Source organism: Dipodomys merriami, unplaced genomic scaffold (genome assembly GCF_024711535.1).
Source record: "Dipodomys merriami isolate MVZ:Mamm:240054 unplaced genomic scaffold, mDipMer1.0.p SCAF_13, whole genome shotgun sequence".
Classification (NCBI taxonomy): domain Eukaryota; kingdom Metazoa; phylum Chordata; class Mammalia; order Rodentia; family Heteromyidae; genus Dipodomys; species Dipodomys merriami.
Window position 1 is genome coordinate 10,180,276 of NW_027202604.1, and position 13,849 is coordinate 10,194,124.

The window sequence follows — 13,849 nt, forward strand, 5'->3', positions numbered from 1 at the left end:
ACACTACCTGAGCTTCTTTTTTTTCATCAGTGCAAAACCTTTGTTTTCCCTCCCCACCACTTTACAAGATCTGAAAGTTTATTTTAATCCACAGTATCTTTCTTTTTAAAGACATCAATAATCAGTCATGTAAAATGTGAGGGGGAAAAAACACTAATCAATTCACAACTTTGTCCAGCATTCCCCATTGCTACAACACATTTAGGATTAGTCTACAGCATTCATTACTTTAGCTGGTTCTGATACTGAGGCTTACTTTTTTTATTTGAGAATCAACACCTAAAGACTTAGCTAATTGTACTATTTTGTTTGTTTTCATAAAGACCATAACATTGAAGAGAAAGCTCAATGCTTGTCTGTAATTAGCACAATCTTCAAAATTGTACAAAACTTCGGAGCCACTTTTAGACTTCTTGTGGCTCTTGGGACACTTATCAGTGAGGATTCCAATGCCGTACAATTTCCCTGAGCTTCTTTGCTCAAGGTTAACACTCTACAGGAACCACTTGAGCCACAGGAACCACTTCTGCTTTTCTGTTTTATGTGGTACTGAGGAATTGAACCCAGGGCTTCATGTATGTTAGGCAAGCACTCTACCACTAAGCCACATTCCCAGCCCAAGAGGATGGGATTCTTAAGACATACTAAACCTGATCTAACTTGTAGTAACGTTCTGAACTGTAACTCGTGAGGCTGAAGGTTAACTCTTCAAGTACAGTGTTTTATGATAAACAAACAGACAAACTTTACAATCCAAACTGTAATGTATTAACAACGCAGATTGGCAGATGAGTTGTGCCAGCAGGAAGGCTGAATTCTTCAACAATATCGGTAGCCAGAATGGGTTGAACATTTTAGATGAACACGGAGCTCCAGCACAGCTCACGGGTCTGTGTGGCATTTGGTCAGGTCTCTCTGCCGCAGCTCATCCAGCGCATTCCTGATGGTCTCCACACACACTTCCCCTCTGTGATGTTTCTTGGATGCCAGGTTCCATACATACTCAAATTCCTCTTCAGAAAGTAGGACACCGATGTTACATAGTATCTTTTTAATCTGGGGGAAAAAATGCATTAAGGCCATGCAGGATTCATGTTTTAAATTTTGTATTTAAAATACCTTCATCATAGCAAATACTATGAATATTGATCCCCCCCTGCAAAAGTATGTGTATGTGCCTGTATATTTTTTTAATGAGAAAATACCCAAATTCTAGAAGTTTTATCACAGGAATGAATTTGTTATTAATATAGGAGAGAATATTATGAATAGAAGATATGTGTTGACTTTGTGTCATGAATGCTTATGATCTTTTTTGCACTCAGGACCTCAAGCTCTTCTTAGGTTTTTCCACTCAAGGCTGGCACTGTACCACTTGAGCCATACCTCCACTTTTGGATTTTTCCTAGCTAATTGGAGATAAAAGTCCATGAGATTCTTATCTCCAATTAACAACAAAAAAGAAAGCCAAAAGTGGAGCTATGCTTCAAGTGACAGAGCACTAACTTTGAGCAAAATAGCTCAGGGACAGTGCCCAGGCCCTGAGTTCAAGCCCTAGGAACAGTACAAAAAAAAAAATTCTCACAGACTTTCCTGCTCAGTCTAGTTTCAAACTAAATACCTCAGATCTTAGCCTCCTGGGTAGCCGACAGCATCTGGCTTGTATTTTTGGTTGGTTTATTAAGAGAAGCAGCAAGGGAAAAACAAAAAGGATAGGGAGAGAGAGAAAGAGAGAGCAACAGAGAAAGGGAGGGAGAGAGAAAGGGAAGGAGGAGGAGGAGGAGGGAAGATGGGAGGGAGAATATTGTGAAGCTTACAGGAAACAAAAAAAAAAATAAGAGATGAGTAGGAAAAATATTTTTAAATATTACAATACTAGGAAAATACTAAAATAGTAGACAGTGAGTGGGAAAGCCAAAAGAAATGGAATGGTTGCAGAATACTTCTATTAAACAGAATGTAAAAGGTCTTCTTGAAATCATACACCTTTGTCAGAAAGAAACTAGCCGTACAAATTCACACTGAATACTAAAATAGAATAGCAGAGCTGCTAGCACCTTCAGCTGCAAAAACAGCCAATGCCCCTAGGCACAGCTGCTGTCCCCCCACAGATAATGGTAGATAACTGGTGGAGAAAATTCCCAGAATGGTCCTAGGCCCCAGAGGTATTCCACCCAGTGGTTAGCAAACTACCAGGAGTGTACCATAGACAGATAACACAGAGTGAAAGCTACTCATTGTCAAACTAATGAAATTACTTCCACCATGTCTCGAAGGTCTTGCTATCTACAATTGTGAACTAAAGGGTGTCTAGAGTATTTAGGCACCAAGAAACAAGCGAGAGCCAGGCCCTGGTCCTTCCTGCCTGAAATCTACCTATTTAGGAGGCTGAGATCTGAGGATCTGCCTTTGAAGCCAGACTGGGCAAGAGAGTCTATGAGACTCCTATCTCCAGTTAACCAGCAAAAGCTGGAAGTAGAACTGTGGCTCAAGTGTTAGAGTACCAGCCACCAGAAAAAAAGGGAGGAAAGAAAGAAGGAAAGAGAGGAAAGGAAGGAAGGAAGGAAGGAAGGAAGGAAGGAAGGAAGGAAGGAAGGAAGGAAGGAAGGAAGGAAGGAAGGAAGGAAGGAAGGGAGAGGGAGACGGGGGGAAGCCAGGCACCAGTGGCTCACACCTGTAATCCTAGCTACTCAGGAGGCTGAGATCTGAGGATCATAGTTCAAAGCCAGCCCAGGCAGGAAAGTCCATGAAACTCTTACCTCCAATTAACCACCAGAAAACTGGAAGTGGTGCTGTGGCTCAAGTGGTAAGAGTGCTAGCCTTGAGCTGAAGAGCTGAGGGACTAACACCCAGGCCCAGAGTTCAAGCCCCACTACTGACAAAAAGAAAAAAAGAAAGAAAGAAGATACTAGGCACCAGTGTCTCAGGCTTATAATACTAGCTACTCAGGAAGCTAAGATCTGAAGATTTTGGTTCAGAGCCAGCTTGTGAGGACAAATACTCAAGAGGCATGGTTTAAGTGGTACAGCACCAGCTATAAGTGGCAAAAGCTAAGCAAGCATGTGAGATCTTGAGTTCAAGACCCAGTATTGGGAAAAAGAAAGAATTGTGGTGGCCAACTGTGGTGGTTTAAGTCTTTAATCTCAGCACTCAGAAGGCTGAGGCAGGAGAGTCTTTAGTTCAAAGCCAGCCTAGGCTTACATATAAGGCCTTGTCTCAAAAAAACATAATTATAGTCATTGATGCACAAAGATGTTCATCCTTGTTGTATGTTTATATGAGATTGATATTTCTTTTTTTTTTTTTTTTTTTGGGTCAGTCCTGGGGCTTGAACTCTGGGCTTGGGCGCTGTCCCTGCGCTCTTCAGCTCAAGGCAAGCGTTCTACCACTTGAGCCACAGTGCTACTTCTGGTTTTCAGGTGGCTTATTGGAGATAAGAGTCTCTCGGACTTTCCTGCCTAGGCTGGTTTTGAACCGAGATCCTCAAATCTCAGCCTCCTGAGTAGCTAGGATTACAGGCGTGAGCCACCGGACTTTTTTTTTTTTTTTGCCAGTTCTGAGGTTTGAACTCAGGACCTGGGCACTGTCCCTGAGCTTCTTTTGCTCAGGGCTAACACTCTACCACTTGAGCCACAGCACCACTTCCAGCTTTTTGCTTATGTGGTACTAAGGAATCAAACCCAGGGCTTCATGCATGCTAGGCAAGCACTCTACCACTAAGCCACATTCCCACCTGACTTTACTTTTGAAGTCATTGCTTTACCTCTTCTTTCGATCTAGCCTGGAAGAAATCGTTTTCATACACTCCTTTCTGGGCAAAGATGTTAGGATACAGTAACGAGTAAGCATCGCCCTCTTCGCCATAATTTGTTCTGTCACTGACGCGACGAATTCGTGGGACAGGAATATCAGATCGGATGGTCGGAACACCAAAGATGGGGTAACCTAGGTCATTGATCAGGGAATAAAACAACTAAAATGAGGCTTGGTGATACAATAACTGACTGCCATGTTGTGGCTCCTGGGAGCTTGAAATGTGGCTGGTCTGAATTACAACGTGTATAAGAGCAACTGGTGTCCCAGCTAGTGGGGAGACTGAGGGGCATTTGAGCCCAGGAGCTGGCTGGTGGATAGTTTGCACAACAAAGCAAGAGCCCATCTTAACAGAGGGAAGGAGGGAGGGAAGGCCTAATCATTTTGTTTTGATTTGGGATACTTAGATTTATATATACAATTAATTGCTCCTGTTTCCTTTATTTATGAGGCTTTTTGAATATACTACAAAATTTTAAATGTAAGGATAATTCCAATTGCATTTCTGTTGGCAAACACCCAGTTGTAAATGCAGTGATGTTAGGATAGAAAGCAGGTCTATTAGATCTGATGAGTCTGGCCCTCATGGCTCACATCTGTCATCCTAGCTACTCAGAAAGCTGAGATCTGAGGACAGAGGTCCAAAGCAGGCCACGAACTAGCCAATTAACTAACAAAAAGCTAGAAGTGAAAATGGTAGAGTGGCAGTCTTAAGTGAAAAAGACATGCAAGGGCCTGGGGTCCTGAGATCAAGCCTCAATACAAGAACCAAAACAAAACAAAACAAAATCTTGATGACAACATTTAAATGGCCTTTATAATGTCCTTAATCCAGGGACATGACCTTGAGCAACATTAAATACTTTCTAGATAGTCAATATTTTGGCATACAAGTCTCCCACAATTTGTAAAGTGAGACTAGAAGATTAAGGTATGCCAAAACCTATTTAGGATTTTGGTCTGTGCTTATATTTCCAGGAACATAATAGCCTGGAGTTCTGGAACCATATTACCTATGGGCAGAGGCTCACCAATTCTTTTTTTTTTGGGGGGGGGGTCCGGTCGTGGGGCCTGAACTCTGGGCCTGGGCACTGTCTCTCAGCTCTTCAGCTCAAGGCCAGCACTCTACCACTTGAGCTACAGCGCCACTTCCGGCTTTTTTCTTTTTGCTTATGTGGTGCTGAGGAATCGAACCCAGGGCCTCATGCATGCAAGGCAAGCACTCTACCACTGAGCCACCTTCCCAGCCTATCAATTCTTACTTAACTTCTCTCTCTTACTTTTCTCCCCTGTAAATGAACATAGCAATCAGCCATAGTAACAAAGTTGAAATAATAATTCAATTAATTCTTAATATATAATCATAAAACAAATACTTCCTATTGTTGCTATTACTTTATTATGCTATTATTTCTGTATATGAAAAAAAAATCACTTCTTCAAGAAAATAATTTCCAGCCGGGCACCGGTGGCTCACACCTATAATCCTAGCTACTCAGGAAGCTGAGATCTGAGAATCACAGTTCAAAGCCAGTCCAAGCAAGGAAGTCTGTGAGACTTATCTCCAATAAACTACTCAGAAAAATCTGGAAGTGGTGCTGTGGCTCAAGTGGTAGAACACTATCCTTGAGCACAAAAAGGCTGGGTAACAGCACCCAAGCCATGAGTTCAAACGCCAGGACTGGCAAAAAAATTAAAAAGCAATTTCATATCCTTCAAATTAAGATAAAAATCTTCTCTACCTAAGAAAATTTGTTATTGTGATCTATAAGCACATAAAGGCATTTTCTCTAAAGCAAAGTAATTTTCTGCCTTGAGTTTTCAGACAGTTGCATGCCTGTCTCCTTGGGCTCTTAAGGACAAAACTCCAAATTTTGCTCATGCTTGTATCCCCTAGAACACCCAAAGTAATACCTCAGTCTCATTAGTGAATAAATATTGGCTAGATTAGTAATTCTGAATACATAAGATTATCATGTTCAATATTGTGTTTGGGGAGATAGAAATTTAATTCTGACCTTTTGAAATACCTTAAAATATAATCATGTCTAGAAAAAAATCATTTCAGATAATAATAAAGTTGAGCAATACAAGTATATGATGAGCCCTTGATCTAACAGGACTGGAGTCTTTAAAAAAAGGAGAAGTGGCTGGGAATGTGGCTTTGTGGTGGAGTGCTTGCCTAGCATGTATGAAGTCCTGGGTTCAATTCCTCAGTACCACATAAAAAGAAAAAAAACAGAAGTGTGCTGTGGCTCAAGTGGTAGAGTGCTAGCCTAGCAAAACGAGCTCATGGACAGTGCCCAGGCCCCAGGACTGGCAAAAAAAAAAAAAAAAAGAAGAAGAAGAAGTAGTTTGAATTAGGTCATGGTGGTTCACACTTGTAATCCCAACTTCTCAAAAGTTGGAAATAGAAAAATCACAGTTCAATACCATCTGAAGAGAAAAGGTAGTAAGACTTTAACTTCAACCACAAGCTAGGGGTCAGATGCTGGTGGCTCATAGCTTAAATTCCAGCTACTCAGACTGCTGAGATCTGAGGATCACAGTCCAAAGCCAGCCCCCAAAAATGCATGAGACTCTTACCTCCAATGAAGCACCAAAAAAAGCCAGAAGTGGAACTGTGGCTCAAGTGATAGAGCAATAGCCTTGAGCAAAAGAGCTCAGGGACAGTGCCCAGGCCCTGAGTTCAAGCCCTACAGCAGGCAAAAAAAAAAAAAAAAAAAGAGTCGAAGAGTACTGAGGTGTGATTCAATTGGTATACTGCCTGCCTAGCAAGTAAGAGGCCCTGGGTCCAGTCCCCAGAACCATACAACATACTCACTGGAGGGAGCAACACCAGGAGCAGATAAAGGCAGAGACCAGGGAGCTGCAGCAGGGCTAAGAAGTTCCTCACTGCCTCCATGCCACTAAATCTAGGGGAGTCATTCCAACACATTCTCCTTGATAGTCCACAGAAGGTACCAACTCTGCCCGCAGCCCACACCTGAACCTCAGACGTCCAGCCTGAGAACTCTGTCTTTGAAGCCACCCAGCTAGTGGCCAGGCATACCAGCTCCCACCTGCCATTCCACCTGCTCAGGAAGCATAGGTAGGACAATCGCAGTCTGAGGCCAATCCTGAGGCCAAAGAGTGGGAAACGATCTGAAAATAACTAAGCCCCCCCCCCAAAAAAAAAGGCTAAAGTATGATTCAAGTGATAAAGCAGTTGTCTAGCAAATGCAAGGTCCTGGGTTCAAAACTGACCAGAGGGAGAAAAAAAAACTTCTCTACTCTGTGTACTTCGTTATGGCAGCCCTAGCAAGCTAATATGATGTGGAGAGTGGTATTTGTTTTATAAAAAGCTCTTTAAATATTTGAAGGCAGAGTGTGTATAGAACTAAGAATCACATGGCTGGGAAGTCTCATGATACTGGTTAAAGTCTGAATTATTACAAATACAACATACAATGTCTTCATTTATGAGGGTTTCTATTCCATTAATACAGAGAAAAATCATTTTAGATGGGTGCTGGTAGCTCACACCTGTAATCCTAGCTACTCAGGAGGCTGAGACCTGAAGACTGTGGTTCAAAACCAGCCTGGACAGAAAAGTCTAAAAGACTCATTAATTAATCAGCAAAAGGTTGGAAGTGTATTGTGGCTCACATGGTAGAGGACCAGCCTTAATGGCAAAAGCTAATCAAATGCACAAGACCCTGAGTTCAAGCACAAGTACAGTATTGGTGCACACATGCGCATGCGTGCACGTGCACGTGCACACACACACACACACACACACACACACACACACACACACACACACACACACACACACACACATATACACATGAACCATTTTACCTTGAGTCTTCATTAGCAGTTCAGCCAACGGTTTGTGAGATGCCCCTAAGTGCTTAGAATACAGAATTAAATGTAAAGTCACAGCTTTGAAAATTGTTCCTTCTGGTGCAGCAAGAACCGAGGCACAAAGGATGCTTTGCTGATCATTTTGAAACTTGACACATTTTGTGACATACTTACAAATTGATGGAACAGCTCCAACAACTGCATTGATCTCAGAAGACGTTGTCTTATAATAGTGAGAAACTTTATCGCTCGGTCTCAGAAGTGTCCGCAGAGTCTGCTCTGAGCTCCCTGGTTCTTTTGGGACAAGATCTTCAGGCTGGATCAGCAGAGTTGATTCCATTTTTTCTAAGTTAGCCTCACTGGGAGATGCGCAGTCTGGTTTTCTACCTTGAGGGAAAATGGAGAGTCAAGTTCCCAGTGGAAACCAAACAGGAAAACCATCATCAATGCTAACCCTACCATGGAATAAATAGCAAGTTCAGGCCAATGTTGTTCACCAGATAATCTGAGCCTAGAATTACCTGAGGAGTTTCCTTTTGCCACTCCATTTTACTCCAAAATAAAAATTTCAAATATGAGAGACTAAGAGAAAACATAGAACCTATTCTTTGCTTTCCTTAAAAGATGAGAGGTGTATAATTTCCCTTATTTGTAGAAGCCAGATTTAGCTTATAAACTTATAAGTAAATATGTTGGGTGGTATGCAATTGTATACAAATATAGTAGATTCAAGGGAGAGCTCAAGTAATGTAATTCCTTCGAAAGGCAAAAATCAAAGTTCAACAAACTAAAACACAGGAAGTGAGTGCTGAAAAGGGGTAGGAAGGTCAAGGTGAAAGGAATAAACAAATGAAGAGGAGAAGAAGAGAGAATGTGGTCAAGAATCCAATGTAGATCCTGCAAAATTAAGAAGAGTGAGGGAAGGAATGGGTGTGGGAGAGAGGGTTGAGAATGTTGAAGAGGTGACATTGATCAAGAGATATGGCAGTCATAGGCTGCTTTATTAAATCGTAACTCCTTTGTACCACTATATAAAGATAATAATTAAAAATTAAAAATTAAACTTTAAAAAGAATACTGTGTGTTCTTACATTTAACTCAAACTAACAGATTGTCCTGGGGAAAAGTAGGATAAAGTTGAATGGAGGGAGAACATGTATTGAAACCATCAAGAGAGGCGGTAAAAATCCAATGTGCTGTCAGGCATCAGTGGCTCACACCTGTAATCCCAGCTAGTGGAGGAGGCTAAGATCTGTGGATCCTAGTTCAAAGCCAATGCGGAGAGGCGAATTCAAGATACTTTTATGGCCAATTTACCAGCAAGAGACCAGAAGTGGAGGCCTAGCTCAAGTTGTAGAACTCCATCTTGACTGATAAAGCCAAGCAAGCAAGAGCCACAAGGCCCTTAAGGGGTTTTTGTTTGTTTGTTGGGGGGATGGTTTTTATTGTTGTTGTTTTTGGGTTCTTTACCAGTCCTGAGGCTTGAACTCAGGGCCTTGGCACTGTCCCTGAGCTCCTTTTGCTCAAGGCTAGCACTCTAGTACTTGAGCCACAGACAGCACCGCCTCGGGCTTTTTCTGTTTATGTGGTACTGAGGAATCAAAACCAAGGCTTCATGCATGTCAGGCAAGCACTCTACCACTACACTATATTCCCAGCCCCAAGGACCTTCATTTAAGCCCTAGTACACACACACACACACACACACACACACACACACACACACACACACACACACACGTACACACATACACACACACACTGTGAACTCAGAAAATTATTTTAACTCATTATATAACTAATTCCTTACAGATTAGTATATAAAAGAAAACCCAGGGCTGCATATTAAAACATGTGCTTAGCATATATGAAAGGAAGTGTGAATGTGGGGCTGGGGATGTGGCTCAGTGGTAGATTGCTTGCTTAACATGCATGAGGCCATGGGGTTCATTCCCCAGGACCACATACACAGAAAAATATTTTTAAAAAAAATTTAAAATATTCACTGGCCATACAACAGGGTCTCATATGTAAGATATACTTAGAACTCAAAAAATTAAATCCCCCAACAACAAATCCTCAAAGAAACAACTGCCCAATAAATAAGTGAGCTAAAGACTAAAAGAGAAACTTCTCTGAAGAGGAAATAAGAATGGCCAATAGACACATGAAGAAATACTTAACCTCTCTAGCCATAAAAGAAATGAAAATCAAAACAACATTGAGATACCACTTCACTCCAGTTAGAATGGCTATAACAGGAAATCTAATAACAACAGATGCTGGAGATGATGTGGCCAAAAGGAAACTTCACTGCATTGTTGGTGGGAATGTAAACTTGTTCAACCACTTTGGAAAGCAATATGGAGGTTCCTCAAATGACTCCACATAGAGCTCCCCTATGACCCAACAATCCCACTTTTGGGCTTTTACCCAAATGATCACAAACAAGGTCATACCAAAGCTACCAGCACAACCATGTTTATCGTAGCATTTTTCACCATAACTAAGATATGGAACCAACCCAGATGCCCCTCAATAGATGAACAGATCAAGAAAACGTGATTATATATGTGTGTGTGTGTGTGTGTGTGTGTGTGTGTGTGTGTATACACACACATATATACATACACTGGAATTCTATGCCTCCATCAGAAAGAATGATATCGCCCCATTTGTTAGGAAATAGAAAGACTTGGAAAAAATTATATTAAGTGAAGTAAGCCAGGCCCAAAGAAACATAGGTCCCATGGTTTCCCTTATTTGCAATAAGTAGTACATGTCTAGGACAAGCAAAAAAGGGCAAAAGCTATGTACATATGACCATATAAGATGATGTTAAGTGAAATGAATGCCAAGATAGAGACACAAGTGGATTTTTTCTTTCTTGCTATTGTTTTTAATGTATTTATAATGTACTATGTGCTTTTTTTGTTTCTTTTATATGTTCTTCTCCCATGGTATAACCCCTGTTTTCACTATATTTGATTCTGGTGCCCTGCATCTTGTACACACATTTTTCTAATTTGGGGAGGGGAAGGGAAATAACAAAATGCTTAAATAAGGATATAGGTTGACCCATTATAACAATGAGATGTACAAGACTCTATGTTGAAAATGAACTTTACAACCTGTGGGGGAGAGCTGGGAAGGTGGCTCAGTGGTAGCGTGCTGGCCTTGCATGCATGAGGCCCTGAGTTCAATTCCTCAGCACCACATAAGCAGAAAAAGCCAGAAGAGGTGCTGTGGCTCAAGAGGTAGAGGGCTAGCTTTGAGCTGAAGAGCTGAGGGAGAGCACCCAGACCCAGAGTTCAATCCCCATGACCGACAAAAATAAAAAACAAAAACAAAAAACAAAAAAAAACTTGTGGGGGAGGGGGTAGTTGTGGAGGTGGGAGGGAAGGGATGGTAGGGGAAAAACAAAGGAGGAGGTAACAATGCTTGATAGGAAATGTACTCACTACCTTACTCATGAAACTGTAACCCCTCTGTACAGTATTTTTACAATAAAAAACATATTAAAATTTTAAAGAAAATATGGAACTGGGAATGTAGTGTAGTGGTAGAGTGCTTGCCTAGCATGCATGAAGCCCTGGGTTGGATTCCTCAGTACCACACAAACAGAAAAAAAAAAAAAAGCCTGAAGTGATGCTGTGGCTAAAGTGGTAGAGTGCTAGCCTTGAGCACAGCAAAGCTCAGGGACAGAGCCCAGGCCCTGAGTTCAAGCCCCAGGACTGGCAAAAGGGGAGGGATGGAGGGAGTTTATAAAAGAAAAAAGTTTATAAAAGAAAACTTAGGGCTGGAAGTAATGCATGCGCTTATCATGCATGAAGCCCTGTGTTAAATTTTCATAACAAAAGGGTAGAATTGAACTGTAAGCCATGATCTTTTGCAGATTTGCTTTGCTGAGTCAATTCTGAACTTCAAATTCCAGAGACATTGTTTTCTCATTTTTGTTTTCCAAAAACCTGGTTATTCCACAGCTACCAGTAGAGGGCACTGTGGTGCTTTGACGTCCTGAAGAACTTCAAGCTGGGTTGGGGCCTTGAGGTCCAATCAAGGAATGCAAAGCCAAGTGGGTCTCCAGTACCAAAGAACTGTGATGAACCATTCCACGATGTACAACCTTTGCCAGAAAAGCATTCACGTCCTCCAGATCCACCGACTCCCCTCAACAAAAAGCAGAGAGCTAGAGAAGTCTGATGGAAAACTTCCTCAGAAAACTGAAAGCCAGTGCCTTCCATACTCACCCTGTCCTCTACAGCCCAGCAATAAGACACAATTTGATGTATGAATATTCCTGGTAAAATTAATGTTGGACTCCTCTGTACTTACTGGACTGAATGGCCCAAACACTCGTACTTTCTGGCCTAAAATCGCAGAAGGCAAACTCCTCAGGGACTCCACTGAGTACCAGCTGCAGAAGTACATGCCTGCCTATAATTCAGCACTGGAGAGAGGGAGGCAGAGGGAGAGAGGGAGGGGAGGATGGGGGAGGAGGGAGGAGGAAGGGGGAGAGGAGAGGGAGAGAGAAGGAAGGAGGGAGAGAGAGAGATAAAGGAAGAGGAAGAGGGGAAAGAGGGGGAGAGGGGGATGGGGATGGGGAGGAGGAGGAGGAGGAAGGGGAGGAGGACTCCACTGAAACTGGGAATAATTTAAACAACTCTTGGTGCCAGGCATCCATGGCTCACAGCTATGAGCTGCTCAGGAGGCTGAGATCTGAGGGTTGTGGTTCAGCCCTGGCCAAAAAAAAAAAAAAAAAAGAGTCCTTTATCTCTAATAAACTCCCCAGAAAAAGACAGAAGTGGCACTGTGGCTCAAGTGGTAGAGAGCTAGCCTTGAGCACAAAAAGGCTCAGGGACAGTGCCTAAGCCCTGAGTTCAAGCCCCTGGACTGGCAAAAAAACAAAACAAAACAAAAGAAAAGAAAAAGAAAACTATTGATTTGAAAGCAGACAGCATTAAGTTGTGTTTGGAAGGAACCAATTGTGTCAACCCCTTGATTTCTGAGAACGATGGCATAGATGGGCTGGGAATGTGGCTTAGTGGTAGAGTGCTTGCCTAGCATGCATGAAGCCCTGGGTTCGATTCCTCAATACCACATACACAGAAAAGGCCAGAAGTGGTGTGGTGACATAGTAGAATGCTAGAGACAAGTGCCCAGGCTCTGAGTTCAAGCCCCAGGACTGGCAAAAAAAAAAAATAGGATGGCATAGAATCATTTTATATGAAAATACGTAAAGACCATTCTGCCACTTTCCCAGTGAATGGGACGAAAGGCTGTCCCACACACATTGAGGGAAGGCTCATACAGTCATTTGGTTTAAGCCTTGCAAAAAGGCATGATCTAAGAATAAAAATGAGAATGGAAGCATATTTACTTTTTCAGAGGAAAGGCATTCCAAGGGGAAATAAAAATGCTAAAACAACCTTTAAAAACGTTAATCTTCTCTAATAATCATAAAATTAAAGCAAATAACATATCATTACATACCAACTAAATTATAAGAATGTCTGAAATAATACTCGATGGTAGCAACGTTGGAGTAAAACCAACTGACAAAGTTACAAATAGGTACAATCATTTAGAAAAGCAAAATTAAAATAGAGCTACTTCTGGGACACTAATAACACTCTTAAGAAAGGAGATATAAGTAGAAACGGAAAGCTTTTTGAGAGTCGATAGTCATATCATTACCTATCTTACTTTTAAATGATCTGGAAACAACCTAAATTTCCCAGAAAGAAAAAAAGGTTGAGTATTTAATACATAAGTAAGCACAGGGAATTATTTAAAAAAAAAAAAAACTTTAAAAAGCCAGGCAGCTGTGGCTCCTGCCTATAATCCTAGCTACTCAAGAGTCTGAGGTCTGAAGATTGTAGCTCAAAGGTAGCTCAGGCAGGAGAATCCCTGAAACTCTTATTTCCAATTAGCTTTTACCAAAAAAGTCAGAAGTAGAGCTGTGGCCCCATTGGCAGAGTGCTATCCTTGAGCAAAAAATCTTAGGGACAGTACTCGGGCCCTGAGTTCATGCCCTAGGATGAAAGAAATAAGAAAGAAAGAAAGAAAGAAAGAAAGAAAGAAAGAAAGAAAGAAAGAAAGAAAGAAAGAAAGAAAGAAAGAAAGAAAGAAAGAAAGAAAGAAAGAAAGAAAGGAGGAAAGAAAGAAAGGAGGAAAGGAGGGAAGG

At 41.6% G+C, this 13,849-nt stretch overlaps 1 protein-coding gene across 2 annotated transcripts in view; it reads right to left on the bottom strand.

The window, feature by feature from the left end:
* Positions 1 to 733: 733 nt before the first annotated feature.
* Positions 734 to 13,849, bottom strand: part of Efhb (EF-hand domain family member B) — a 45,043-nt gene continuing 31,927 nt past the window's right edge. For both annotated transcript variants that reach the window (XM_070018389.1, XM_070018388.1), the window contains 3 exons: positions 7,837 to 8,049; positions 3,764 to 3,945; positions 734 to 1,056 (listed from right to left, as the gene is read on the bottom strand). In XM_070018389.1, coding sequence (XP_069874490.1) covers positions 883 to 1,056; positions 3,764 to 3,945; positions 7,837 to 8,049 — 569 coding nt within the window. In that variant the 3' untranslated portion in view covers positions 734 to 882. The remainder of the gene's footprint in view (positions 1,057 to 3,763; positions 3,946 to 7,836; positions 8,050 to 13,849) is intronic.